The following is a 27,590-nucleotide window of genomic DNA, read 5'->3' on the forward strand; positions in this document are numbered from 1 at the left end:
AAGAAGCAGAGGGAAGAAACAAAACGGAAAAGAGACATAAGCCCTAACAATGATTTGATAACCTAAGTTATCCAAATTGAATTTGTAATTTTATAATTTCCCCCACCTCCCCTGCCCCAAAAGGGAAATTTCCAGGCCCAGATGATTTCAGTGGAGAATTTTGTCAAACACTTAAAGATTTAACTTTATAGAGTCTCCTCTGGAAAACAGAAGAAGAGCGAATGCTCCCAGCCCATTTTATGATACTCAGATGGGCAAGGATAGCACAAAAAAATGAAAATAACATTATAGACCAATATTTCTCTTGAACTTAGACCCCAAAATCCTCAGCAAAACCTTAGCAAATTGAATCCAGCAATGAATAAAATGAAGACTACACCACCACCAAATGGGATTTGTTTAAAGGATGCAAGGCCGACTTTCTATTCAAAAGTCAGTCACTACAATCCACCTTAACAGGTGAAGAAGAATCAGTGATCAGAACCCCTGCAGTAGAAGAAGCATTTGACAAGATAACAACGCTCATTCATTGATTTTTTTTTTAAACCAAACCTAGCAAGCAGGGAATAAAGGGAGAGCTGCTTCATTCAACTTGGTAAAGAATGTCTGCAAATCCCATGGCTGACATCACACTCGATGGTGATGGGCTGATGCCTTCCTTCTAATCCTTGTAAGAGAGGAAACAGCAAAGATACCTACCATCCCTGCTCTCATTCAACAGCCCTGGCATCCTAGACCGTACAATAAGGCAGGAGTAGAAAGGATAGGAAAGGAAGAAGAAAAGGGAAGAAATTAGACTGCCTTTATTCACAGATAACATGGTTGGCTATGTAGAAAATCCAAAGCAATGTACGCCCAAGTCCCCAAGAACTAATACATGAGGTCTGTGAGGCTGCAGGTTACAAGGTCAACACACAAAAATCTGCCTTTCTGTATACTAACAGCAAATAATTGGAGGCTGAAATTTAAAAATGCAGTACTGTTTGTAATTGCTCCAGGAAAAAAAAAAAAGCGTACTACATGGGTATAATCTAACAAGGCATATATAGGATATGTGTTCTGGAAACCACAATCCACCAGAGTAAGAAGTCAGAGAAAACATCAATCATCGGAGAGATTTGCTATGTCCCTGGGTTGGAAGACTCAGCAGGCAACAACACCAATTCTCCCCAAAATGATCTGTAGGTTCAATGCAATTCTTACTAAAACTCCATCAAGATTCTTTGTACACATAAACAAGCTTATTATAAAATTTATAAGGAAACATATAGACCCTAGAATAGCCACATTCATTTTGAAAAAGAAGAAAGAATGAAGGGAAGCAATCATTCTTGCTATGTTAAGAATTTAGTAAATAGCAACATTTCTCAAGCCCATGCATGTTGGTGGAGGGACAGACGCACAGATCAACGGAACAGAATGCAGGACCAGAAATAAACCAACACAAATATTCTCAACTGATGTTTTACGAAGATTCAAATGCGATTCAGTAAAGGAAGGATCGCTTCTTGCACAGTGGTGTTGCAGAAACTGGACGAACATGGACACACACACACAAATGAACCTTGATATGATCTTCACACCACATGCAAAAATTAAAATAGATTACAGACCTAAATGTAAATGTAAAACTATACAGCTTTTAGAAAACAGTCATAGAACAAAACCTTCAGGACCAAGGGTCAGGGGAAGAAATCTTGGACTTGGCTTCAAGAGCATGATACACAAAAGGAAAATGTGGTACATTGGAACTAAGCAAAATTGAAATGCTTCCATCAGTGACCCTACACAAATGGAAAGGCAGGTGTCAGATGGAGAAAAGGTGTGCGATCTGACAAAGGACTTGGGTCCAGAATATGTAAACAGCTCTCAAAACTGAACATTCAGAAACAATCCACTTAGGAAACGGGAGGTGTGCCCAGGTGGCTCAGTCAGTTAAGCATCCAACTCTTGGCTTCAGCTCATGTCATGATTTCAGGATCCTGGGATCAAGCCCTATGTGGGGCTTCCCACTCAGCATGGAGTCTGCTTGAGATTCTCTCTCTCCTTGTGCCCCTCCCCCTGCTCTCCTCTCTCTCTCTCTCTCTCTCTCACTCTCAAATCTTGAAAAATAAGAGAGAGAAAGAGAGGTTAGGAAAGAGATTTGAACAGACTTCATTGAATAGGACACACAGATGGCCAATAAGCACAGGAAAGGATGCTCAACATCATTAGCAGTTAGAAAAATGTAAAATAAACCCGCAATGAGATGTCACTACGCACCTCCCAGAAACGCTAAGCAAGACATGGTGATGATCCCGATGCTGGGGAACTTGCAAAAACCGCTCACTTGCTTACTGCTGGTGGAAACAGCGGTATTTTGTTGAATAGAGAGAACCAACCTCAAATAGATTATGATTGCGTTCATGAAACATCCTTGAAATAACAACATAGAGACAGAGAGCAGATTAGCGGTAGCCAGAGGCTAGGACATCAAGGATGTGTCTTGTGGTGATGGAAACATTCCACATCCTGTGAAGGTGGTAGTCCACAAAGCCACACGGGTGATAAAACTATGGAGCTACATGCACACAGGCACCCACAGATGAGCACACGTATATGATCCAACTGCAGATGAGCAGAAGACATGAATGGACTTTGTCTCTGACAAGACATCCAGATGGCCACCAGACACACGGAAAGACACTCAGCGTCACCCATCACCAGGGAAATGGGTGAATTTCCCATTTCCCATAGTGGGATGTGAATATGTTCTGTGGGTTCCATCGAAGTAAATGTCCTGGTATTGATGCTGAACTGGTCATGCAGGATGGTGCCAGCAGTGAAGGCTAGGCAAAGGACACAGAGAACCTCCCTCTGTATTTGTCTGCAACTTCTTGAAAATCTATAACTGTTTCAAAAAGAAAGTTTAAAGATCATGTTATATGTACCAGGAATGAAGGAACAGAGATAATTTTTTAATTTAAAAAATTAAAAATAAAAGCTACCATTTGTGTTAGTTTAAAAAAAAACTCAAACTCAAATATATGCAGAAATATGCAGATGATAGATACGCTGAAAAATCACAAAATAGTACTGAGAAGTTGAGGAAGTCGTATGTGAATACAGGACTGTGCCTTGCTCTTAGATTAGGAGCCCCAAAATCGTAAAGGTGACCGTTCTCTCCAGGTTGATCTATAGATTCATTACAAGCCCAATAAGAATCCAACAAATTTCAGACCAATTCTCAGGTTTTTTTTTTTAAAGATTTTATTTATTTATTCACGAGACACACACACAGAGGCAGAGACACAGACAGAGGGAGAATCAGGCTCCATGCAGGGAGCCCGACGTGGGACTCAATCCCAGGACTCCAGGATCACACCCTGGGCCGAAGGCAGGTGCTAAACCACTGAGCCACCCAGGGATCCCCGATTTCAGGCCATTTCTCAGTTTTATATCCCCACCCACCCACCCATTTGGGAAGGGCTAAGAACAACCAAGGTGGTCTTGAAAAACAAGAACAAGGATGGAGCATTTAATACCAGATATCAGGATATAAAAAAAACTATAGTAACTACAACAGCCTGGCCTTGGTGCAGCAACAGACACATAGACAAATGGAATAGAACAAGGAGTCTGAAAAGAAGAGGATGGATGGACAGATGGGTGGGCAGACAGCTAGACCTTTGGTTTATGGAAAGGGTGACAGCGCAGAGGAGAAGGCAGGATCTTCTCAATACAGGGCGGGCGCTGGGTCAATCGATATCCTTATAGAAAACAATGAATTTTAACGTGTATCACATACCATCAATAAAAACCGATTTCAGATGGGTTGTAAATCTAGACATGAAAGGTAAAACAGCAAAGCTTCTAGAATTAAAGAGGATCTAGAATTAATAGGAATTAAATTATCTTTATGGCTTAGAATAGGCAAGCACTTCTTAAATGGAAAATAAGCCAAGTATAAAGGGAGAGAATGGACAAGCTAGATGTCATAATAGAGCAGTGTTCCTCATTAAAGAAACACCCTTATGGGGGACACCTGGGTGGCTCGGCGGTTGAGTGTCTGCCTTCGGCCCAGGACGTGATCCCTGAGTCCCGGGATCGAGTCCCACATCTGGCTCCCTGCAGGGAGCCTGCTCCTCCCTCTGCCTGTGTCTCTGCCTCTCTCTCTCTGCGTCCCTCTCATGAATAAATAAAATCTTTAAAAAATAAATAAATTAAAAATGCCCTTATGGGAATGAGAAGGCAAGCCCAGAAGCTTGGACATTTTCACAGTAAATGCGACAATTGAGGCATGTGTCCAGACTACGTAAGAATGTCCTTGCGTTAAACAGAAACGGCAACTAGATATAAGACTAGGTGACGCCATGGTGACGGGCACCCGAGAAGGACAGCAGACCGCGAGCATCACAGGGGCACTCCGCATTTGTCATCAGGGAACTAGAGTTTAAAGTGCGGCCAGATCCCACTATGACGCCAGCAGAACGGCTGCACTGAGAAATAGAGCACCAAGGGTCGGGGATGGGGAGGGTGTGCTCCAGGCTGCTCAGACCCTCCACACTGCTCATGGGAGCGAAAGTTGGTGTATCCGCCCCGGGAGAACAAGTTTGGCAGTTTCTACTAAAACCGCCCAAACGCATACTTTGTGTTGCAGCAGGTATTGTGTCACCTGTGCGTACCTCTATCTAGCCTAGGCAAACTGAATGCATGTCAGAAAAAAAAAAAAAAATTAGTTCAAATGCTTACAGCAGTACCGGCCATAGTAATAATGGGCTTTGTGTGTAACACTGTCCACACAACCAACGTGTAGGTGCATGTGATACGTTCACACAGTGCAATGCTCTACAGGATGTGCACGCATCATTGCTACATGCAGTTAACATCCAGGATTCACTCAAGCATCACGCTGAATGAAAGGAACATAAAAGCATCTGCACCACTGCATGCACAAGACCCTCAAAAACACCCAAACGGGGATCCCTGGGTGGTGCAGCAGTTTAGCGCCTGCCTTTGGCCCAGGGCACGATCCTGGAGACCCGGGATCGAATCCCATGTTGGGCTCCCGGTGCATGGAGCCTGCTTCTCCCTCTGCCTGTGTCTCTGCCTCTCTCTGTCTCTGTGACTATCATAAATAAATAAAAAACTTTAAAAAACCACCCAAACGGACTGCTACCCTTTATGGAAATGAAAGCTGTTGAGGGTTTCTTATCTGTGCGTGGTATTACAGCTTGCTAAATTTCATTGAAGACTTACGTTAAAAAGCATGAAATGCCACCTAAGATAGCGGTTCATCATCGCTACAAATTAGGTTTCAGGACGTTCGGTTGTCCTACCGTGAAGATGGACCAAAGCCCAGAGCCTTTTTCAAGGCAGCCTTAAATTCTTTGTTCCTCAGGCAGTAGATCAAGGGGTTGATTATCGGGGTGAGGACAGTGTACACCGCAGAGATGAGCTTGTTGGAGCTCCGGGAATCGATGGCCTGGGGCCGGACGTACATGAAGATCATGGCCGTGTAGAAGATGGTGACCACGGTGAGGTGGGAGGCGCAGGTGGAGAAGGCCCTCCAGCGGCCCGTGGCCGAGGGGATGCGCAGGACGGCCAGGGTGATGTGCCCGTAAGACAGCACGGTGGCCACCAGGGGCGACACCAGGATGATGAAGGCCAGGATGAAGTCCACCAGCTCCGCGGTCGAGAAATCGGTGCAGGCCAGCTTGAGGATGGGGGAAATGTCACAGAAGAAGTGGTTCAGGACGTTGGAGCCACAAAACGTGGCCCTGGAGATAAAGCACACCTTGATCACAGAGATGGAGAAGCCGCTGACGAAGGAGAAGGCCACCAGCCGGACGCAGAGCCCCGTGGTCATGATGACTTGGTAGCGCAAGGGGTGGCAGATGGCCACGTAGCGGTCGTAGGCCATGGAGGCCAGGAGCACGCATTCGGTGCACACCAGGGAGCTGAAGAAGTAGAGCTGGGTCATGCAGCCGGCAAAGGAGATGAGTTTCTGCTGCAGGAGGAGTCCCCCCAGCATCTTGGGGACGATGTCAGACACGTACCAGACCTCCAGGACAGACAGGGCGCCCAGGAAGTAGTACATGGGCCTGTGGAGGGGGGCGCTGCGGCGGACGGTGACGATGATGACCAGGTTCTCCACCAGGATGAAGAGGTAGGTGAGCAGGAAGACGAGGAAGAGCACGTACTGCAGCTGAGGGGCCGTGGGGAAGCCCAGCAGGACGAAGACGCTGACCTTGGTGGCGTTCCGTCCCCGCATCCTGTGAGCCGGGCGCCTGGGACTGCAAAACACCGTCGTCCGGGAGTGAGGGGCTGCGGGGGGTCGGGGGAGGGGGGAAACGGAGCTCACCCCAACTGGGTGTGGACCTAGTGGTGACACAATTGGGTCCACGTTCCTGAGCAGGAGGCCCTGGTGCTTGAGTTACGGGGCCGGAGCTGGGAGAGACGAGGGGCGGGGGAGGAGTGCGCGGGGCCTGAGGAACGGAGCCGTCTCCTGGACGGGTGGCGACGGCCGGGCCTGCTCCCTTGGTCCCGCTGGGCGTGGGGTCCTGTGGACAAGCACACACCCGCCTTGGGGCCCTGGCCATCGCTGACATCCACTGCTGCCACCACCTCAGTCAGGACGGTCATGACGAAGCCTTGTTTAATTTTCCCCCTAAATTTTAGAGATGGTCAAGGCTGGTGATCCAACCCTGCTATGTCGCACCAGGGCATGGAACGGTCGCCACGGGAAGACAACCTGGTACAGCAAAGTGGGGTCGTGCCCACCTCTCTCTGGAGAAGCGAGCTGCTGCCAGTGACGGAGGGGCCCCGATTCTCTGGCCGACGTGCCCTGACCTCAACCCGTGCTGCACACTCACACGCACACCCACACACCACACACAAAACTCCATGCATGGACCATACACACTTGCACACACATGCACACACTGTACACAGGCACACATGTACACGCTGTACGCACAGGCATGCACACACCACAATACACAACTATGCGCATGCATGCACTGTACACACATGAGCACGCACCACTCTACACACACCACTGCCCACATGTGTGCACACACACCTGTATGCAATGCACGCACCACTATATACACACACAGCATTGCACACATGCCACCATACACGTACATGCATGCACACAGCACAGCACACAACCGTGCACGTGCACATGCATGCCACCATACACTCACCACCGTACACATGCTGCGAGCATGTACACACCACTACATGCACAGGTGCACACACACACCCCTATACGTTTGTGGACATACACCCACCACTACATGCATACGCACATGCTCCTGGGGCGGCCGGCCCGTGGGAGGAACCACACCGGGAACACGAGGACGGGTGCCCAGGCAGCAGCTGTGCAGACAGAGGGGCAGGACGCCCGGGGAGGGGGAGGGCGCAGGACCAGGACTCAGAGCTCTGACCCTGGGTGATATTCACTTAGGGACCCTCCGGTGGGCACATGCAGAGCAGGGCCCCTGGGTGACCCCCAGAGGCCTCAGCATCTGCCACAGACCAGGAAGGTCCCTTCAAGTCCATGCAGTGGACACTGAGCAGGAGCAGACGGAATTCGGCAAGAAGTCGGGGCCACCAGACAACCAGAGCAAGTCCCAGCCAGCCTGGGTAGGGGACACGTGTCGGGAAAGCTCCCGGGAAGGGAGGGGCTGTGGTGCCCGGCCCCAGCGGGCCTGGGGTCATCGAGGCCACGTGGTGAGTGAAGGGCGCTATGTGCTCCGGCGGGGACGGGGTGCTCAGGTGGCTGGATGGGAGGAGGGCACCGGGCGGACCCCCCGGGAGGCCACGGGGGCTCCTCAAGGCAGCAGAGGAGGCTAGCCAGAGCTGTGGAGGAGCCAGCGGGAGCCGAGGCCGGGGGGGGGGGGGGGGGGGGGGGGAGCGGAGCAGAACTCGGGGAGCCTGGGGGACGCTCCGACGTGCACAGCACAGCGACGTTGGCAGGAGCCTGTGTGTCCGGCCGCCGCAGCCGCCGTGAGCCCGCTGGGAAGCGCCAGGGAGCCGGCGCGTTTGTGCCAGACCCATCAGCTCCGTGGAAGCCCGAGTTTACTTACACATCCAGGCCCCTTGAAAGCGCGCTCCCCCTCCCCTGCTCTTGGACAACGGATGTATTTTCTTTTTAAATAAACTTTCAGGGGATCCCTGGGTGGCGCAGCGGTTTGGCTCCTGCCTTTGGCCCAGGGCGTGATCCTGGAAACCCGGGATCAAATCCCACATCGGTCTCCCGGTGCATGGAGCCTGCTTCTCCCTCTGCCTGTGTCTCTGCCTCTCTCTCTCTCTCTGTCTCTGTGACTATCATAAATAAATAATATTTAAATATAAATAAATAAATAAATAAATAAATAAATAAATAAATAAATAAACTCATTTCGGGGTAACTCGACATGAATAGACAACGGCGGAGACAGTTCCGCGGGTCCCCAGGCCTTCCCTCGGCTGCCGTGAGGCCACCTCCCCCACGAGGTGTCCTGCAGAGGGGACCCGCTCCGAGCCCCTGCCCCAGGGCGGGTGTGGGCAGATCTGTGGTCGGGGAGGCACAGGCGCGTGCACACACGCGAGCACACACGCACACGCCGCCGCATCGCAGGGTAAGCGTCCTACTCTAACGTCACAGCGAAATGGGCCAGGCGTGGGCTTGGACACTGTTGCCTCCTACCTGCGGCCCCGGAAGCCTCACGGAGCGACGGAGGCGGCCCGCGGGGTAGGACCGGCTTCTCCACGTGCCCAGCGACGCCCAGGCTGCCCGCGGCGCGACCCACACGCTCCGCAGAAGCAGGCTGCCGGGGGACCGCCTGTGGCCTTTTCTGCGGGAGCTCGGGGACTCCAGGGCCCAATTACCCCCGCCAAGCTGACGACGCGACTCTCTGCCAATTAGCGGGTCCTTGTGCCTCTGGGGCCAGTCTGGTCCCCCACCCCGGCTGAGGGCCCCTGGGCAGGTCTGTGGAGCCCAGGCCCCGTGGCCCCCGTTTGGCTGGATGGGCACACACGTTGGTGGCGGTGTCCCTGACCTTGGAGCCGCGCCCCCAGGCCAGCCCGGGTCCTGCACCCAGCGACGGGCAGGTCACAGCTGCGCTGAGCTTTGGCTCGCGAGAGGGCGGGTCGGTGCGGACAGCGGCTGCCGGTCAGAGCCAGAGCCAACCCCGCCCGAGCTGTCCCCGTCCCCCAGGTGGCCGCCCGCAGCCAGAGGGCCCAGGAGGACACGAGGCGGGTCCCGACGCCCCCGCTCAGGACCTCCGCGGGGCCTCCCCTGTGCCTCACCACTGCCCCTCCCGTCCCTTCCCCTGGAATCCCACCCTGCCCCGCTCCTCCCACAGGCCTGCCCAGCCCCAGGCCCTGCCCCAGCCCCTGCCCCTGCTCCCTGCATCTGCCCCCTGCCCCCTGCACCTGCCACCTGCCCCTGCCCCTGCTTGCCAGATTCCTCCTGATGTGAACATGAAATACGTGAACCCTTAAACCAAACACCCCAAACCCCAACTGCCACTACCGTCCTGAGCCTCAGGGAAGCCCCACCGCTCCCCTGGCCTGAGTGCAATTCCTCGGCCCTGGGCCCTAATCTTGCCCATCTCATGGCATTTCCCGGAACCTCGGGCTTCCAGATGGTCTCCAAATCCCAGGGCCCAGGAAACACCTGCTGCCCTTCAGACGAGCTCCCCGGCCTCCGTCTCCTTGAGAAGCTGTTTTCCATCCGGCCCCTCCCCTGGAATCTGGAAGTGCCCTGGAGCCCCCTCAGCCCCGGGCCGATTGCTACCCACAGAAGTTTCTGCGAGGAGCTTCCCAGCGGGGCAGGCGGTGCTCCCCCCTCCCAGGAGCTGCAGCCTCCGCCACGGCCTCCCCTCGCTGGCCTGGTCATCCTCTCCATCCTAACCCCCCATCCCCCATCTGCCGCCTGCCACAGCCTGGGCCACTCTCAGCGCTGCCCCCACCTGCCCCTCAGGTGTCCCTCTGTGAGCGCAGGGCGCCAGCACCGGCCTCTCTGAGCTCCCCACGCTCGAGCTGCCCCTGCCTCTGGCCTTGGTGACACGGACGCTGCCCAGCACGCCTGGGCCCCTGACCACCCTTCACCTTGAACAGGCCCCGGGGGGGCCTCTGCAGCCCCCCATGGGCTCGCCCTCTCCCCTCTGGCTGCCGAGCGGCCGTCGCCCCGGGTGGCCATGCCCGCCTCGCTGGGCTCCGGGGGCGAGTGTCCATCCTCTGTCCCTCCAGCACGGACCTCGGGCCTGACGCAGGAGGCCGGCCAGCAAGGACACCAAACCGGGACAGACCAGCAAAGAAGTGAGCGAAGACGGGGGCAAGAGTCCCAGGCAGCGCGGCGGGGCTGCTCCGAGTGCAGAAGCCCGTCCCGCCGCCTGTGAGAGACGCTCCAGGACTCGGTCTCAGCCCCCGCTCCCCTGAACTCCAGATTTTTTTTTATATAAATTTATTTTTTATTGGTGTTCAGTTTGCCAACCTATAGAATAACACCCAGTGCTCATCCCGTCCAGTGCCCTCCTCAGTGCCCATCACTCCGGGACTTTTTACAGGATTCCTGATAAGGACCAGTGAGGACAAAGGGCCTATGCGCATCTTTACACTCCAGGGCTCCAGGAGGGCTGGTGGCTGCAGACCCTGGGGGCGGAGGGCAAGGAGGCCGCGGGGCTGTCCCGTCTGCGCCCTGGGGTTGTCTGCTGGTCTCCACGGACCCCTCCATCCTCCTCATGTCCCCAGTCCTGCCCTGATGGTGTGGGTGCCTGCCCACGTGTTCTCTTACTTGGTCCCAGTCGTCCAACAGACTGGGGCTTTGGAAGCCTGGAGACGATCAGAGTCACCTGGAATGTCTGAAGGGTCTGGGCACACGCTGGGCACATCCTGAGGATCTGACCTGGGGCTCGGCGTGCCCGGCCCCACAGGACACTCACTCCGAGGGTGCCAGGTCCTGTTCGTGGCCCTGGGGCAGGGCTCCCTGGGGGATGAGGCTGGGGTCTCCAGAGGCTCCAGGTTGTTCCCTGACGACCACACTGAGAATGTCCTTTTTGTATCTCGGGGAACTAATTCAACAAATGTTTGTCAACTGCCCACCAGGCACCATGTAGAACTGCGAGGGTCCCCAGACATGGTCCCCGCCTGCCTGTATTACAGCTCAACCAAGATCACGTCTTAATCTTTCAGCAGCTGATGGGTGAGGGGCTGACGCCCAGAAAAAGGAGAGATTGGTGGCTAGCTCAGGACTTTGCAGAAGAAATATTGTGTGTTTAAACAAAAGTCTATAGGTTCTTACGATCCTGGACGGAGTTTGCTGTGGGGACGCTTGAGGCTCATCTCACCACATAGTCCAAGAGTCAACTTTTTTTTTTAAAGAGTTTATTTATTCATGAGAGACACAGAGAGAGGGGCAGAGACACAGGCAGAGGGAGAAGCAGGCTCCCTGAGGAGAGCACGATGGGGGACTCGATCTCTACCCCAGGATCATGCTCTGAGCCGAAGGCAGATACATACTCAACCACTGAGCCACTCAGGTGCCCCTGAAACTGTGACTTTTTTTTTTTTAAGATTTTATTTATTTATTTGAGAGATAGCACAAGCAGGGGGAGCAGCAGAGGGAGAAGCAGGCTCCTCCCTGAGCAGGACTCGATCCCAGGAACCCGGGTTCATGACCTGAGCCCAAAGCAGATGCTGAACTGCAGAGCCACCGAGGCATCTCTAAGAGTTAACTCTTTACTTTTTAAAAAGATTTTATTTATTTATTCATAGAGACACACAGAGAGAGGCGCAGAGGCACAGGCAGAGGGAGAAGCAGGCATCATACAGAGAGCACGACACGGGACCCGATCCAGGGTGTCTAGGATCATGCCATGGGCTGCAGGCGGTGCTACCCGCTGAGCCACCCGGGCTGCCCAAGAGTTAACTCTATAAAACATTGCAATTATTAGGACTTTAACACCTCAGATGACCTGGTATGTTTGATTCTTTCCTGAAACGCGCAGGGCAATGGTAAGGATGAAAAAAAACACGAATTCCACTTTGCTCGGATATAAAATGAAGAAACTAGTCGTGTAAGTACACCAGCTCCTCTGGTACTGAGCTCCTTCCATGAGCTGAAGGAGACATAGGAAGCGGGAGCAATCTTTGTCATGATGGAGGGAATTCCCATTATTCCAAACTAAATTGCCCCATCAGAGAAAATATATTTTTTCAGATTATGTTCCAGAATAGTAGAATGCCAGGGCATGCCCTCTACGTGGGAACTTGACCAAAGCCCAGAGCCTTTTTCAAGGCAGCCTTAAATTCTTTGTTCCTCAGGCAGTAGATCAAGGGGTTGATTATCGGGGTGAGGACAGTGTAGAGAACAGAGATGAGCTTGTTGGAGCTCCGGGAATCGATGGCCTGGGGCCGGACATACATGAAAAGTAAGGCCGTGTAGAAGATGGTGACCACGGTGAGGTGGGAGGCGCAGGTGGAGAAGGCCCTCCAGCGGCCCGTGGCCGAGGGGATGCGCAGGACGGCCAGGGTGATGTGCCCGTAAGACAGCACGGTGGCCACCAGGGGCGACACCAGGATGATGAAGGCCAGGATGAAGTCCACCAGCTCCGCGGTCGAGAAGTCGGTGCAGGCCAGCTTGAGGATGGGGGAAATGTCACAGAAGAAGTGGTTCAGGACGTTGGAGCCACAGAACGTGGCCCTGGAGATAAAGTACACCTTGATCACAGAGATGGAGAAGCCGCTGACGAAGGAGAAGGCCACCAGCCGGACGCAGAGCCCCGTGGTCATGATGACTTGGTAGCGCAGGGGGTGGCAGATGGCCACGTAGCGGTCGTAGGCCATGGAGGCCAGGAGCACGCATTCGGTGCACACCAGGGAGCTGAAGAAGTAGAGCTGGGTCATGCAGCCAGCAAAGGAGATGAGTTTCTGCTGCAGGAGGAACCCCCCCAGCATCTTGGGGATGATGTCAGACACGTACCAGACCTCCAGGACAGACAGGGTGCTCAGGAAGTAGTACATGGGCCTGTGGAGGGGGGCGCTGCGGTGGACGGTGACAATGATGACGAGGTTCTCCACCAGGACGAAGAGGTAGGTGAGCAGGAAGACGAGGAAGAGCACGTACTGCAGCTGAGGGGCCGTGGGGAAGCCCAGCAGGACAAAGACGCTGAGCTTGGTGGCGTTCCGTCCCCGCATCCTGTGAGCCGGACGCCCAGGCCTGCAAAACACCGTCGTCCCGGAGTGAGGGGCTGCGGGGGCTCGGGGCGGGGGGGAAATGGAGCTCACCCCCAGCTGGGTGTGGGCCCAACGATCAGATGTCTGGCTCTATCAGCAGCAAGGGGAGGAGGAACCATCTCCAGCTGAAGCCTCTCCCATCAGGAGCTTCCTGGTGTCCCTGAGGCTGGTCATGCTGAGGAGGACAGGGCTCTGGAATACCCACCCACATCCTCCCCCAAGTCTTGTTGGTGGTCTTGTTTCCCCACAGCCCCGAGTTCTCCAAAGATTCTAAAGACAATAGGAAATCCAAGTTGTCTGCACCCTGGGTTGCCTGGGCCTGTTGTTGGTCATCTGGCACATTCTTTCTAAATCAATAGATACTAAACCTTCCACCTGGTTTCAGAGTCAATTTTATAAGAGGAAGGGACAGCAGCAGGCTTATAGGATGCTGGGGTATAGTGTCCCAGGGCAGCCAGACCCCAGACCCTGGCACACCCACAGGGCTGGGAGCCTTGAGGAGTGGCAGGAGTCTCCCAGGTCAAGAGAGGAGAGCGCTCACATGTCAATCTTTGTGTCATCTCAGTACCGCTGAAAATACGACAAAAGAGGAAAAAGATAAAAACTCAGGGGCACCTGGGTGTCTTAGTTGGTGAAGCACCGGCCTTTGGCTCAGGTCATGATCCTGAGGTCCTCTTGGGATGAAGCCTGGTGTGGGGGGGAGGCTGCTTCTCCCTCTGCCTCTCCTCCTGCTCATGTTCTCTCTCTCTCTCTCTCTCATAAATAAAATCTTAAAAAGAAAAATATAAAGACCCATAACATCAAAAAGAGACCAGGAGGGCATATCAGCAAGGGAAGGATTCTGATCCAATTCAGGAGGAAAGAAAAGATATGACAGAAAGGTGGCTAGGGCAGCAAGAGTAGAAAAGTCTAGAATGTTCTCCAGGGCCTCTATCTTCCCAGCACCTGACTGGTGTGATGGGGGGAAGGTGGGTGAACACAGGGCTCCTACATGCATTCTGTTTCCAGAACAGTCCAGTGGCTGCCCCCATGTGGCTCTCCCCATCCTACGTGTGGGTCCCCGGATCTGGCCTCAATGGGACAAAGGACCATGTCACCCTCATCACCATCACCAACCAAGTATTTTAACATGAAACACATCCTGCCATCATCACCGGGGCCCCGGGAAAGCAAAGCTGACATCTTCATGCTCAGACAAAGTGAGACTCAAATCAAAATGTTCATGGGTTTATCCAAGACCATGACACAAACCCAGGCCCTCTGACCCCACGGCTGCAGCTCCCCCTACCAGAGGTATCCACAAGACAGAAAACAAACCCATCTGGTTCCAGCCAGAAGTCTGGAATTGTTGAGATGGATACGTGGAGCTGCGGGCTGCCTTCTGACCCGACTCTAATAGGCTCTATGAACGAAAGGTCACAAAATAAAAAGTGTTTGAGCAGGAAAGGCAGACAGTACCCTCTAAGGACAAAGTGCTGCCTAAGTAAATTTGTCACGTCTGTACTTGGACGACCGAGCAGTCACTGAGAAGCAACATGGCTCTCTGCAGGTATGGAGTGATTTCGGAGACATAGAGTTGAATCTTCTAGATATTCTTAGCATGTAAGTAAGGGCACATAGGTGAGCAGACCACGTGGGACCCTCACGCAGGGACCCGGCAATGCCCGTTGTCCGGGTGGGAAGCAGGTGCCTAGAACACAGTGGTGGACAGAGAGGGCTCCACGAGATAGTTTGCTACTTTCTCCATTTTGTTTCGTGTTAGTTATTCAAAATGGTGATCCATTACTTATTTTTAAATTCTCAAATGCTCCTTTTAAAAAAATAATGTTATGTGCTGGATTAAACAGTCAGTAGGTAAACATTTCCCCACAGTTCACATCCCAATGGAAAACCTACAGACAGACTGGGTCACTGGGAGTGAAGCTATCCTGTGGCCTCGAATGAGGTATCGCATAGAATGACAAAACGGGGACCCCCTGGGTGGCTCAGCAGTTGAGCATCTACCTTCAGCCCAGGGCATGACCCCGGGGTCCCGGGATCGAGTCCCGCGTCCCGCGTCCCGCGTCGGGCTCCCTGCATGGATCCTGCTTCTCCCTCTGCCTGGGTCTCTGCCTCTCTCTGTGTGTCCTCATGAATAAATAAATAAAATCTTTAAAAGAAAAACCACAGGTATTTCTTGTTCTCAGACTTTATAATAGAGTAACGTGAGTTCTTAAAATTCCTTGAAGTAAACAATAGCACCCAAAAGGATGTGGCCCCTGTAGGTCCTGAAAGGACACACTAGAGTGTAAAAGTGAAGAAAACACTGAGAAGGTAAATAAAGGGGGACGGTCACAGGCAAGGAAGTGCACCGGTCGCCACGAGCATCGTGAGCAGAATAACATCTGGCACAAGGAGGAGACTCTCCGCGTGTGAGGGAGTCTATTCCAGACTACGCGTACCCTGCAGAAGCAGACGCTCGGGAGGGCTGAGGCCAGGCTTAGCTCGGGTGCATCAGACAAACAACCAGAAAGCCTGATTTCAGAATTAGCCTCGGATCAGGTAATGTTGCCGACCTGCTGGCCGGTCTTCTCTCTGAACCTGCTGGTCCCCAGCACGACCTCCGCAGTCCGCGGTGGCTCCGGTGCAGAGACAGCAGCAGAAGGAAGGAGGCCGCAGACAAGCACCTGCCGCTCACCTACCCCCCCACCCGGCCCCCCGGCGGGAGCGGGTGAGGATGCGGAGCGTCAGAATAACATGGTTTACGGCCGATTGAAGGGCTGTTATATTCAGGACCTTGGAAGAAAGGGAAGGGCCCACAGAAAGTTTGGAAAAAAATGATCTGTAATAGCGTAAGACAGTCCACGGTATCTCCAAACCGGACATCATCGATTCCCCAATTTCCTAAAAGCAATGGGACCAAAGCATCGAAATCGGTTCACATCAGCTAAACGGGACTCCTGACCGTGTGGAAGAGAGGAAAGCGCTCTGCTAACGAGCTCCCACGTCGGCGAGCAAACCAGAGCCGCGGTTACAGACCTGGGGTGGGGGTGGGGGGTGGGTGGGGGTGAGGCCAGCAACGCCGCATGCACACGCGGGACTCGGCCAGACATGTTCACGGGCGGTTCTGTGCTTCTAAATGCTTTTTTCCCTTTTAGCCAGAAAGGAGGGGAAAAAAATAGGTAAGTATTAAACTCAAAAAGTCAGGAAATATATTAAGCCCACTGGAGGACAAGCAGAGGAAAGAAAAGGGAACTCTCTGTGTCTCTCATGAATAAATAAAATCTTAAAAAAAAAAAAGGAAAGAAAGAAAAGGGGGGATCCCTGGGTGGCTCAGTGGTTTAGCACCTGCCTTTGGCCTGGGGCATGATCCTGGAGTCCTGGGATCAAGTCCCACGTCGGGCTCCCTGCATGGAGCCTGCTTCTCCCTCTGCCTGTGTCTCTGCCTCTCTCTCTCTCTGTGTCTCTCATGAATGAATAAATAAAATCTTTTAAAAAAGAAAGAAAGAAAGAGAAGGGAAGAATCTATTTTAATTAAGAAAAAGAACAGGATTGATCAACGGAGGCAAGAGCTGGCTGGGGGCAGCCACAGAGTAGGGAGCACATCCAATAAATGGGAAAATAGGGAACCCACGGCCACCACTGGAGGGATGAGAGAAGGTACCGACTACAGAGAGAGAGTCAGCAGGTGGCAGGGGAAGGATGGGCAGCACCATAAAGCACCTACTGTGCGCATCCCTGCAGCGGCCTTCCTGTGGCTTCCGGTGCCCCCGAGCCTTCCTGGCTCCTGAGAGCTGCTGCGGGACAGCAAAGGTCAGAGTCTGCGGCAGAGGAACGACCGTCCGAGAGACCGGCCAGTGGAAACAGAAAGCCCAACATGGTCACGGAAGCGATCTGGGGATGGCTGGAGCCGTTGCAGGGACACCGACAGGCCCCGATGCTCCTTCCCCCGCCTGTGCCTGCAACTCTGCAAGGGGCTGGGCTTTCCCGAGCTCCGTAAGCCGGTGCACGGCAGGCCCGGTGCTTCCCTGATACCACAGGGCCCTGGCAAGCGTCGCACAAAGGGAAGCCACCTGCCGCCGGCCTAACCTGTTTTTACTATAGTCACGAAATTCCAGCAGCGTGCTGGCAAGCAGAGCTGGGCGACACGCGCACAAGCGCACGTGCCGTGCACCGTCCTCCTCTGTTCCAGGGCTGGGAGGGGAGCTCGCCGCTAGCAAATCTATTAGGACGACTGCGGTGACAGCCCGGCCGATGCTGAAAAGCTTCGACTGAAAACTGCGCCAGTGTTTTATACATTTGTCCCCCCAGAGAGGTGATTTGGTTTAACGTGATAAATAATCCCCGTCTCAGCCAACAGCCTACAGCAGCCCTGCAGCCGAACACGAGGGTCGGTCCCATCCCGCTGAGGTCAGGATGGAGATGGAGCCTCCTGAAAACGCGCTGGTACCCACTACACAAGGGGTAAAGGCATCGACAAAACTATCCTTGTTTCCACATCACGTGGCTTTTAACCTAGAAAGCCCGGGAGATGATTACAATCGATCAAGGGATTTCAAAGCGAATATTAAAAAAGTAGTCATCCCATATCCCAGCAATTACTAATAAGAATGCTCCATGCTGAAGAAACATCCTAACGCAAGGATCCCAATATCTCCAAATTGATGTCAAAAATTCACTGAATTGTCTTCGAAATCTCACCAAGTCTTGCTTTTCTTAAAACGGGAAGAAATAATTCTTAGAATCACCTGAAAATATGAACCGATGGGAATAGCCATGAAAATTAAAAAAAAAAAAAAAAAAAAAGAAAAAGAAAAAGAAAAGGAGACCAATGAAGAGGACTTGCTAGTTTGGATTGACCGTAAAAATGAAGATAGGAAGAAATACGAAGAACAGGGAGCACCGCCTTGGTCGTCGATGGGGCGGCGCAGAAACGATACAGAAAGCGCCGAGGCACACCTGAGGGCACCGGGATGTCATCGGCCAGGTGAGGGTGGGCTGCTCAGTGGATGATGCCCAGCCCCTGGGTTGCACGTCTGCTAAGGAAGCAGTGAGGCCTCTTCTTCCTGTGACCCCAGGCACTGAGTTTCCGAGGGACGTGGCGTCGGGGGCCTGCCTGCGGGTCCTGCAGCCCCTGGCTCCCTTCCCGCGGACTCGAGGGATGCTGCAGGCAGATCCGCTCACCGTGGCCCGCGAGCGACGCCTCCGTCCAAGATTGCGGCTGACATTTCCCCCACGGGGCGGGGGTGGGGAGGGGGTGTCCCTGCGGGCGCGGTGAGAATCTGAACCACATCTGCCCGCCCCGGACACCGCTACGACGGCTCCACTCTACCCTTTGCTTTCCTTAAGGAGAATTCTTGACGACTTTCCCTGCGGCCATCACGGTGGGAAACCAGAGCATTCACGTAGAAACCCCGATTTCTGGCTTCTCTTGGAAAACTGGAAGATCTGGGGCAAGCTGGCTGGATGCCGCTGCGAGCCCCCGTCGGGCAGGGCACCCTGCGGCACCTGCCAGCGCCCCCACCCCTGAGCCGGCTGCCGCGGCTCCCCTCCCGCCTCCCTCCTTCCTGTCCTCCCTGTGGCCGCTGCCCGGCTCTGTAAGGAGCCTCCCGTCCTCTCCTGTTCCACCTCCAGCCGTGGTCTGCCCCTGCCTCCCCCCCACCGCCCCCTGACTTCCGTCCCCACGCATCCGGGTCTGGCTGTCCTGCAGGTGCCAGGGACCCACCTGTCGCTGGTTTCTGGGCACACGTTTTCACTCCCGCCTCTTCTGCACTTGGCAGCGGGGGCCCCGCCTCCTGTTCTCGCCGTCCGCCTGAGCGCGGACACCCGCCTCACATCTTCCACCGTCGTGCCCGTCTGACCACCCCGGTCCTCCCTGTCCATCTGCGGACCCCACTCAGGCTCCCCGCCAACGACAGACCTCCATGGCCATGGGGTTCACACCCCTGTTCCTCTCGGGAAATGGCGCATGGTCCACCCCCCCCGTCCAGGACAGGAACCCAGCATCCGCTCCACTCGTCTCTCTCCCCCTGCCCACCCGCTACATGAGCACAGAGTCCTTCCCATGCACATCCTAAATGTCCCCAGAAGCAGGTCTCCTGGGTCCACACTGTGGGCTTCCAGCACTGCCCCCCATCCAGGCTCCATCACCCCGACCCTGGGTCACGGCCACTGCCTCAGCTGGCCTCCATCCAGTCTTTCCTGCCCTCACCTGGTCCCGCGTCCGCCCGCAGAGAAAGGCGTGTGAAACCCCGTCCCAGCCCCGTCCATCAAGCGCCCGTGGCGTGAACCCCAGGCCTCTTGTTCCCACCCCTCATGAGCTGTGGCCTCCAGCTCATTACGGGCCCCAGGCTGTCCCGTCCACGGGCAGGATGGGCCCGGACACAGCCTCCTCCTGAAGGTTTCCCGCGAGCCCCCAGCACTGCCACTAGATGCCCCCCCAGAAACGGAGACTCCCGGGGTGTCTTCCAGGCACCTGCCTTCATTTGCGTTCGGGTGGAGAGGGCAAAGCACTCTTTCGGAAAGAGACGGAGATGAGGAGGTGGTTTCTGTTGGGCTGGCGAGGCTGGGGACCTCAAGACGGCCGACCCCAGGCCAGCAACCTCCCAATAAGGCCGCCTTGCCGCCCTACCCTAACTTAGCGCACAAAAACCTATAACCCTTGCCCTAACTGGAATGCCGCCCTGCCCCTATCTTCCCCGCCAAGAACTGTTCAGACCCCCCTGCCGGCTACCCCGGCGCGACTTCCCCAGCCAGTTTCCCTGCTCTCTCCCTCCCCTGCGGGCCGCGGAACCTCACCCGAGAGTGCGACCCATTAAAAGCCTGTTTCGACCGTTTGCCTGGCCTCTCCATTCCATTTCACTACCGATCGGATTAAACCTGACAGTTTCAGATGCGCTGGAGTGGAGGTGCCTGTGGACCAGCCCGGGGGCCTCCCGCCCAAGCCCAGGGTGTCCGAGCTCAGGGAGACGCAGGGCAGGGTGTCACCTGGGGCTCACTGTGTGGTCACGAGGGCCTGCTATGCGCAGTCCTTGCGTCAAGGCGACTGGGATAAGTCGGGAGAGAAAGCTGTCTACACCTTCCGCCCTGGCGAAGAGCAAGTTCTAGTGGAGGCGGAGAAGACCGGCCACAGAGACTAGCCACCCCAGAGAGGTAACTGTTAGCATGCAGGGAGGGGGGGGGGCAAGGAGCCGTCGGGCCGGGCGGCTGGGGCGCTGGGGGCCGGGCAATCAGGGGAAGGCGAGCCTGGGGCAGAGTCTTGAAGGAGGTGGTGTTAGCCCCCAGGGGGCTGCCTGGGCCCGGGGGCCGCGTCTGGACCCCATGGAGGGCAGCGCGGGAAGTGCACGGAGCAAGAATCTAAGCGTCAGCATCTAAACAAGAGTCCTCCGGGAGGTGACTTGGGGGCCGGTCAGAGACAGCGTCTGGGAAACCCGCTCAGGCCCCAAGGTACGAGCTGCAGTCGAGGGAGGAGCCGCAGGGCAGGGAAAGCAGACGGAACCGAGAACATGCCCTTGTCCCTTTCCACGCTCCTCCCCGAATTCTCAGACCCGCCACGTCCCACCCGGCCCAACGTGCAGGGGTGGGGGCTCCGCCCAGCTGCGAGGTTGGGGTGGAGCGTGGGTTCTGCCCAGGAGTCCAGCCTGGCACTGGAGTCCGGGCTTCGTTATGGGTTAGGGCTGGAGCGGCCCGATGCACCTGCCCAGGGGCGCCAGTCCCACCCTGACCGGGAAACCGGCCCACTAAAGGGTGGACACCGCCCCTGGCCCTTCGTCCACCGGGCCCCGCAGAGCGTGTGAGGGACGCAATCTCCGTGTTTTCTTTGAATCCCTTTGCACTTCTTGCAGCTCCCCAAACTTCCCGGTGTTAAGGCAAATGTGTGGTCATTTCTGGCCTCATCAAAGACAAGGTAAGAGGTTTGAAGGAGGTGGAGGCAGAGAAGGGGAGAGTGATGGGGGGGCGAGGGGCAGTCGGGGAGGTGGGCAGGGCAGGGACGTCCTCCCCAGGCTGGCCCGTCGGCACCCTGATGGGGGCAAGGGCAGCGGCGAGGTGGCACTCTGCAGGGAGCACCCACTGCGGCCCTGCTCTCCCACCAGCCGGGAGCCCCCGCTCTGGATGGCAGCAGACTGGGAGCTGGCTGGGTCGACGCCAGCCGGAAAAAGTGGCCCCTTCCGAAACCTTCCTCCATGCCCAGGTTCAGCAGACCGCAGGGTCCTTGGGAGGACAAAGGGCAAGGGGGCCAGGCTGGCAGGCAGCGGGGCAGAGAGGCAGAGAGCGGGGTCCAGGCGGCGCTGGGTGGTCTCCGGACCCTGGGGCCCTGCGGCGGGGAGGCCACAGCATCTCACGGGGGTGCATGGGGTGGGCAGCGGGAGGCGGGGCTGTGCCCCTCACTGGAGGCTTCGGAGCTCAGGGGGAGAGGGGGCCGCTGGAGATCCGGGGAGGGTGGGGGAAGCGTGGGGGAGGAAGTCCCCCCACGCCCACTTGGGGCCAGGGCCAGGGCCGGGCGGCTCCGTCTGGGCCTCACGCCTGCCGCCTCCCTGAAGGAGCGGGTCCAGGCTTCCTAGACGCCCCCTCGGCAACAGGAAGGATGCCAGCACCCTACCTGGGACGGCTGCAGGCCCACTGGCCTCCCTTCTCTCCGACACCCTGAGGGGCCACCCCGGAGCAACTGCCGGCTTAAAGGAGGCGCCAGGGAGAAGGGCTGCTGGCTCCCGTCCCCGTCAGGCCCACGTGTGGGGGCCCCAGGGCCCAATTACCTGCCACGGAGCTGTGACTGCCCCACGCCACCAATTAGCACAGAACCTCAGGCCCGCGGGCCCCTGGGCGCCGCCACTGGCAGCCTCTCCATGACCAGCCCCGCGCCTGCCCATGGTCCACCCCCCCCCCCCGTCCACTCAGCCCCATCCACATGGTGTGGACCCCTCGGACCCCCTATGCCTCCCTGCAGGGCTGGGGGCATGACCCCTGCCGGGGACGCGGGACTTTTCAGGCGCGGCCACCATGGCCTGGTCCGGGGGTGCACTCAGGGTGCCGCGCTACCCCAGAGCTCGTGAACGTGGTTATTCACGCGGGGACACGGAAATCCGAGTTTCTGGTATAAGATAAGAACTTTTCCCACAAATATCATCAACCTAAACTCTAACAAAGGTCCCTCTGGGAACCGTCTCTCAAGCTGGCGGAGGACATGGAGCAGCCTCGAGGCCTCACTTGTTGGGGGGCGGGGGCCACGCTGGAGGGCCACGGAGGTTGGGGGGATGCAGTGGGGTCGGGGCCACGTTGGAGGGGCACTGAGGTCGGGGACGCAGTGGGGTCAGGGCCACGTTGGAGGGCCACGGAGGTCGGGGGGCGCAGTGGGGTCGGGGCCACGCTGGGGCACACGTGTGACGTCTTCGCGGCTCATCTCCCTCACACTCGTACAACCGGGCGCCAGGCGTGCACTCAGGCCCTTTCTGGCCGCCCAGCGACCCTCCTTGGGGAGCAAGTGCCTCCCACACTTATTTGTTCAGGTTCCCTGGATTTCTCTCATCGTCTGTAGGAATTTTCGGCCTCGTGTCTTTAGACATATTTTGTCCTTTACACGTAGCGCGAGTCCGCTCTCTCACTGTGTCTTCCCTCTTCATCCGCTCACTCATTTCTCATGCTGCACAGGAGCAACAGCTCCCTGGGCCCCCGCCGGTCTGGGTGTCCGTCCCTCCCCAGCCCAGCTCGCGGGACGCAGGCCAAGGGGACCCCTTCCTCCCTCCTGGGACAAGTATTAATTAGGCCAAGCCTCTAAACCGCATGCGGTTAATCTCATCCATTGGCCCTGATGGACGCACAGGAACCCAGATTCAGAAAACCAGCTCGCGGTACCGCCTGGGAAGCAGTTCACGGCTTCGGGTGGACGCGGGACCTCCGCTGGCCCGTCACACCGTCGGGAAGACGCTTTCCTTCCCCTCCATCGACAGTCTCCTTGGCTCATTTGCTCCTTTGGGGGGGGGGGCACTAATTTTTAACATCCCGTTTAAGAGATGTCTGCTTTCTCTGAAGTCATAAAGACGCCTGCCGCGTCTTGTTTCCAAGCCCGTCTGGATCCCCTTGTTGCAAAACATGCATTCCCCTCTCCTCAGGCTTATCGCTGCTTCTCTCCACCTGTCGCTGATTTTAGCATGAGCTTTTCCATCTCGGGAAGGGACGCGAGGTCGGGCCTCTGAGCGGGTCTGATTGCTGGTGGCCAAGGCCAGCCTAGTGCGGAGCCGGGGACCTTCTCAACCACCAGGCGGCACGGCTGCATTCCCCGCCAGCTCCGGGTGTCCTCGTAGGACCTGGGCCCCGTCCGCCCCGTCAACCCGCAGAAAGTCGGGCACAAAGGCTTCCAGCGTCGTTACAGTTTCTTGCCGAACCTCTGGTCTCAGCCCCGCTCCCAGGACCACCAGTCAGGACAGGAAAAGTCGGGGGAGAACCGCATCTTCCCCAGCACCTCCGCTCATGATCCCTCAGCAAAGGGGGGGGGTCTCCCCGGTGGAGACCCTCCCTGGGCCTCCCTCATGCTGGGTGTGAGTGCACACCCATGGAAGTGTGCAAGCCAGCCCTCAAGCCCTGTGCGCTCCCCACTGCCTCTTCCAGCCCCCCATCAAGCCACCACTCGGAGTACAAAATGCGCGCCCGTTTGATGAGCCCGCTCTTTGGCCGCCGTTGGACACCACGGGCTGGCCGCTGCGACGTGTCCCTGGTGTGAAGAAATGTCACTGTGTGGCCCAAATGGGTACAGCATCGTCTTCCCAGTCCTTTCATACCACCCCGAGCATTTTCCTCTACCTTCGGGTATGCCGGGCGTCTTCTCCTCTCGGGACCGTCCGTAGGCACCCGGAGGCATGGGCGGGTGTGAGCGGCTCGCCCCACGACCACCTGCAGTCAGTTCTGCCTCCGAGGGTGCGACAGGAATGTGTGGATGCTCAGCCCACCCCTGTGCTGCTGCGGCCCCATGGCCACTCCCTCGATGGTCTCCTCCCCCTGCCGAGCCCCTCCAGTGAGCGCACCAGGATACCTGTTGGGTGCCTCCGATCACCCTGCGGCCCTGAATGGTTCTCGAGAGGGCCACTGACATGTCCTACTTTAATGGGCCCCAGGCCTCCTCAGAGCTTTCTGTAGGGCTGCGCCCCCCACGGCCAGCCCTTTATTAGCCAATCCCCCCATTACCCATCTCCCGGCCGCACAGTGAGCGAGTGAACGCCCCAACTTGGGGGCTTTGTCGTCCGATCCTTCCATCACTGCCCAGAACACAGCATACGACCCTGACTTCTGAGCTGCTTGGTTCTCACCTTCCTCAACCAGGGCTTTTCCACCAGTTGGTCAAAGGGTGGCTGAGCTTTGCAACCGGTGGCAGTCTGGCCACCCTGAACTACACCTAAGTGGCTTACGGCTGGTCAATAAAGAGCCGCTCACAGGACACCGGCGAGCGACAGTAGGATCTGGGAGTCATCAGCTGGCTGTCGGCCGCTCCGGTCCTGAATGCGAGTCCCTCCTCATGCTCCCCAGGCCTCCTGCTCCAGAATGCACCATTCCTGTTTAACCACGGAGCTCTTCCAGGCACAGCTCTCCTGATCACTGCTTCTCTGACACCACCCAAGACATTCTGGATATTTCGAGTTTCAAGACACTTTAGGTCTCTGCCTTTGCTTGCATTAATGCCGCTAACAACCTAACAACCCGGCAACTGTCTGACAGAGGGCATGCACCGCTCGGTGGCCCCAGAAGCATCCAGAATTCCAGTGTGTGCCGCTAGGCGGCACTCGTGGGCTTTAGCTGTGAGCTCCAGGTTGGGAGCCTGTGAAAACCGCAGATCCTTCCAGAATTGTGTGTGAGTGAATCACCAGGGCCAAGAGCAACCATAGAGCTCCTGCTTTTTGCAGTTCAGACGCAGCAGCCTGCTGTTGTCCAGACCCCCCTCCAGACATGGTCTCCTTTGGGTGGGGATAGAAGTCAGCAACGCTCCCGGGTGTGGGATGTGCTGCTTCCCAAGTCCAGTTCAGTCATGCATGAGCTTGTTCCTTCGTCCCAGGGTCAGGCTGTGGCTGCAGCTTATCCTCAGTCACCCATGGGACATCACGGGTGGCTTCCGACCGTGTTATTCCTAAGAATCTGGCCATTTGCGTGGGCCCTGCGGTCTGTGCTGGATTTGTTGACAGGTACCAGCCCTGTCCCTAGGCAGTCCCAGCTGGCTCTTCGAGTTTCTGACATCCATCCTCATGGTATCAACTCAGTGTTTTTTTTTACACTCAGACCTGCACCAAGTCCGCATCCTTTCTACCAAATTATGACAGTAAGTTGGCGGATTCGGAGAACTCTGGCTGTTTGCAAATTGGGATCCTTTCACATGAAGGCAGCCTATGGCCGACTCCTTCCTGAGACTGAGATCGAGAAAAAAGCATTTGCCAGACATACCCCAGAGTACACATCTCTTTCAGCTTGCAGCATTTTTCACACCGTTGAAGTCACAATAGGAACTGCTGGTGCCACTGGTGGTACCCCTTTATTCAAGCCTGGATGGCTTGTGCATTAAGCTCCCCGGTCTCAGAGTCCCCCCCAATTTTTTCTCTACCCTCTGGCCATTTCACCCACAAGTGTGTATAGCTGGATCTCCAACCAATGGCTGAGCCAGAAGACCCTGACCCTTTGTCATCCCTCATACTAAAGACTGAAAAATATCCATAAGACTAAATACTGCAACACATTTCTTTTTTTTTTTTTCAAATTTTTTTTCTTTTATTTATTCATGATAGGCACACAGTGAGAGAGAGAGAGAGAGGCAGAGACATAGGCAGAGGGAGAAGCAGGCTCCATGCACCGGGAGCCCAACGTGGGATTCGATCCCGGGTCTCCAGGATCACACCCTGGGCCAAAGGCAGGTGCTAACCGCTGTGCCACCCAGGGATCCCCTGCAACACATTTCTGAAAGGAAATAACAAAGACCTAAAGTTAATGGAGAGATATGCCAAGTTCATAGATTAAATTTTCCAATATTATTGAGATGTTAATTCTCCCCAGAATTGTTTTATATATTCAATAATGCACTCAAACTAAAAATGCCATTAGGATTTCAAAATTGAAAATTTTACTCTAAAATTTTTACAGAAAAGGAAAAGTCCTACAAAAGCCAAAAACATTTTTTATAAATTTATTTTTTATTGGTGTTCAATTTGCCAACATACAGAATAACACCCAGTGCTCATCCCGTCAAGTGCCCCCCTCAGTGCCCGTCACCCAGTCACCCCCACCCCCCGCCCTCCTCCCCTTCCACCACCCCTAGCTCGTTTCTCAGAGTTAGGAGTCTCTCATGTTCTGTCTCCCTTTCTGATATTTCCCACTCATTTTTTCTCCTTTCCCCTTTATTCCCTTTCACTATTTTTTATATTCCCCAGATGAATGAGACCATATAATGCAAAACCATTTTTGAAAAAGAAAACAACATTGGAAAATGTCTACTACCTGATTTTAAGATCTGCTATAAAGTTACAGTAGTCAAATCAATGTGAGATTGGCATAAAGATAGACTAATAGTCCAATGGAACAAAATATACTATAACCTAAAAATTGACCATGTATAAAATGATAAGTTGATCTTTGAGAAAAGTACCAAGGTAGGGAAAGTAGTTTTCAACAAATGATCCTGAAACAATGGAAATAAGAAGGAAGTCTCTTAAGGTGAATATATGTGTACTGGGGGGGGGGGGGAGGAAGCTTTTAATATCTTATGAAATATAATGTCTTCTGTAGATTTTTCTTATTACAATATTTTAGGGCAATCTTATTGAGCTTTAATTTATTAAAATACACCCATTTTAAATGTACAGTTTTATGAACTTTGTTGAATGTATATAGTTGTGTAACATTACCACAATCAAGATCAAACATCCCATCGTTCCATAGAATTCCTTTAAGTCCATTTGCAGCAAATGACCTCACCCACTGTCTTCGGAAACTATTGATCAGTTTTTGGCCACCATAGATTAGATTTGCCTTTTCTAGAATGTGATGTGACCGGAACCAGGCAGGATGGCTTCTGTTGATTACCGTAACATTTTTGAGATTCATCCATATTGTTGTATATATAAGTAATTTGTTCCTTTTCATTGCTGAAGAGTATCTCATCTTATGGATACACCATACTTTTTTATTGATTTGCCTGTTAATTGGCATTTCAGTTGTTTCTGTTTTGACCATTATGAACAATGCAGTTATAAATTTGTGTATAAAATAAATAAATAAATAAATTTGTGTATGTGTCTCTGTGTATACAGAGGTTTTTATTTCTCCTGGATAAATACTTAAGGAGTGCAATTACTGGGTTATATAGAAAATGTATTTTGAGCTGTATAAGACACGGACAAATAATCTTCATACTGGCTGTACTATTTTACATTCTC

At 54.7% G+C, this 27,590-nt stretch overlaps 2 protein-coding genes across 2 annotated transcripts; both read right to left on the minus strand.

The window, feature by feature from the left end:
* Positions 1-5,314: 5,314 nt before the first annotated feature.
* Positions 5,315-6,253, minus strand: OR6B2C (olfactory receptor family 6 subfamily B member 2C). The gene has a single exon (NM_001388864.1). The coding sequence runs from the start codon at positions 6,251-6,253 to the stop codon at positions 5,315-5,317; it is 939 nt and encodes a 312-aa protein (NP_001375793.1).
* A 5,978-nt stretch (positions 6,254-12,231) lies between these two features.
* On the minus strand, positions 12,232-13,170 carry OR6B2 (olfactory receptor family 6 subfamily B member 2). Its single transcript, NM_001389146.1, is given in 1 exon segment — positions 12,232-13,170. A coding segment is annotated over 1 exon segment (939 nt).
* Between the last annotated feature and the right edge of the window lie 14,420 nt (positions 13,171-27,590).

The sequence above is a fragment of the Canis lupus genome, chromosome 25 (assembly GCF_011100685.1).
Source record: "Canis lupus familiaris isolate Mischka breed German Shepherd chromosome 25, alternate assembly UU_Cfam_GSD_1.0, whole genome shotgun sequence".
Taxonomy (NCBI): Eukaryota; Metazoa; Chordata; class Mammalia; order Carnivora; family Canidae; genus Canis; species Canis lupus.

Bases quoted from the DNA above. Each gene is read 5' to 3' on its own strand.
- OR6B2C (NM_001388864.1), bottom strand. From the start codon at position 6,253: ATGCGGGGACGGAACGCCACCAAGGTCAGCGTCTTCGTCCTGCTGGGC.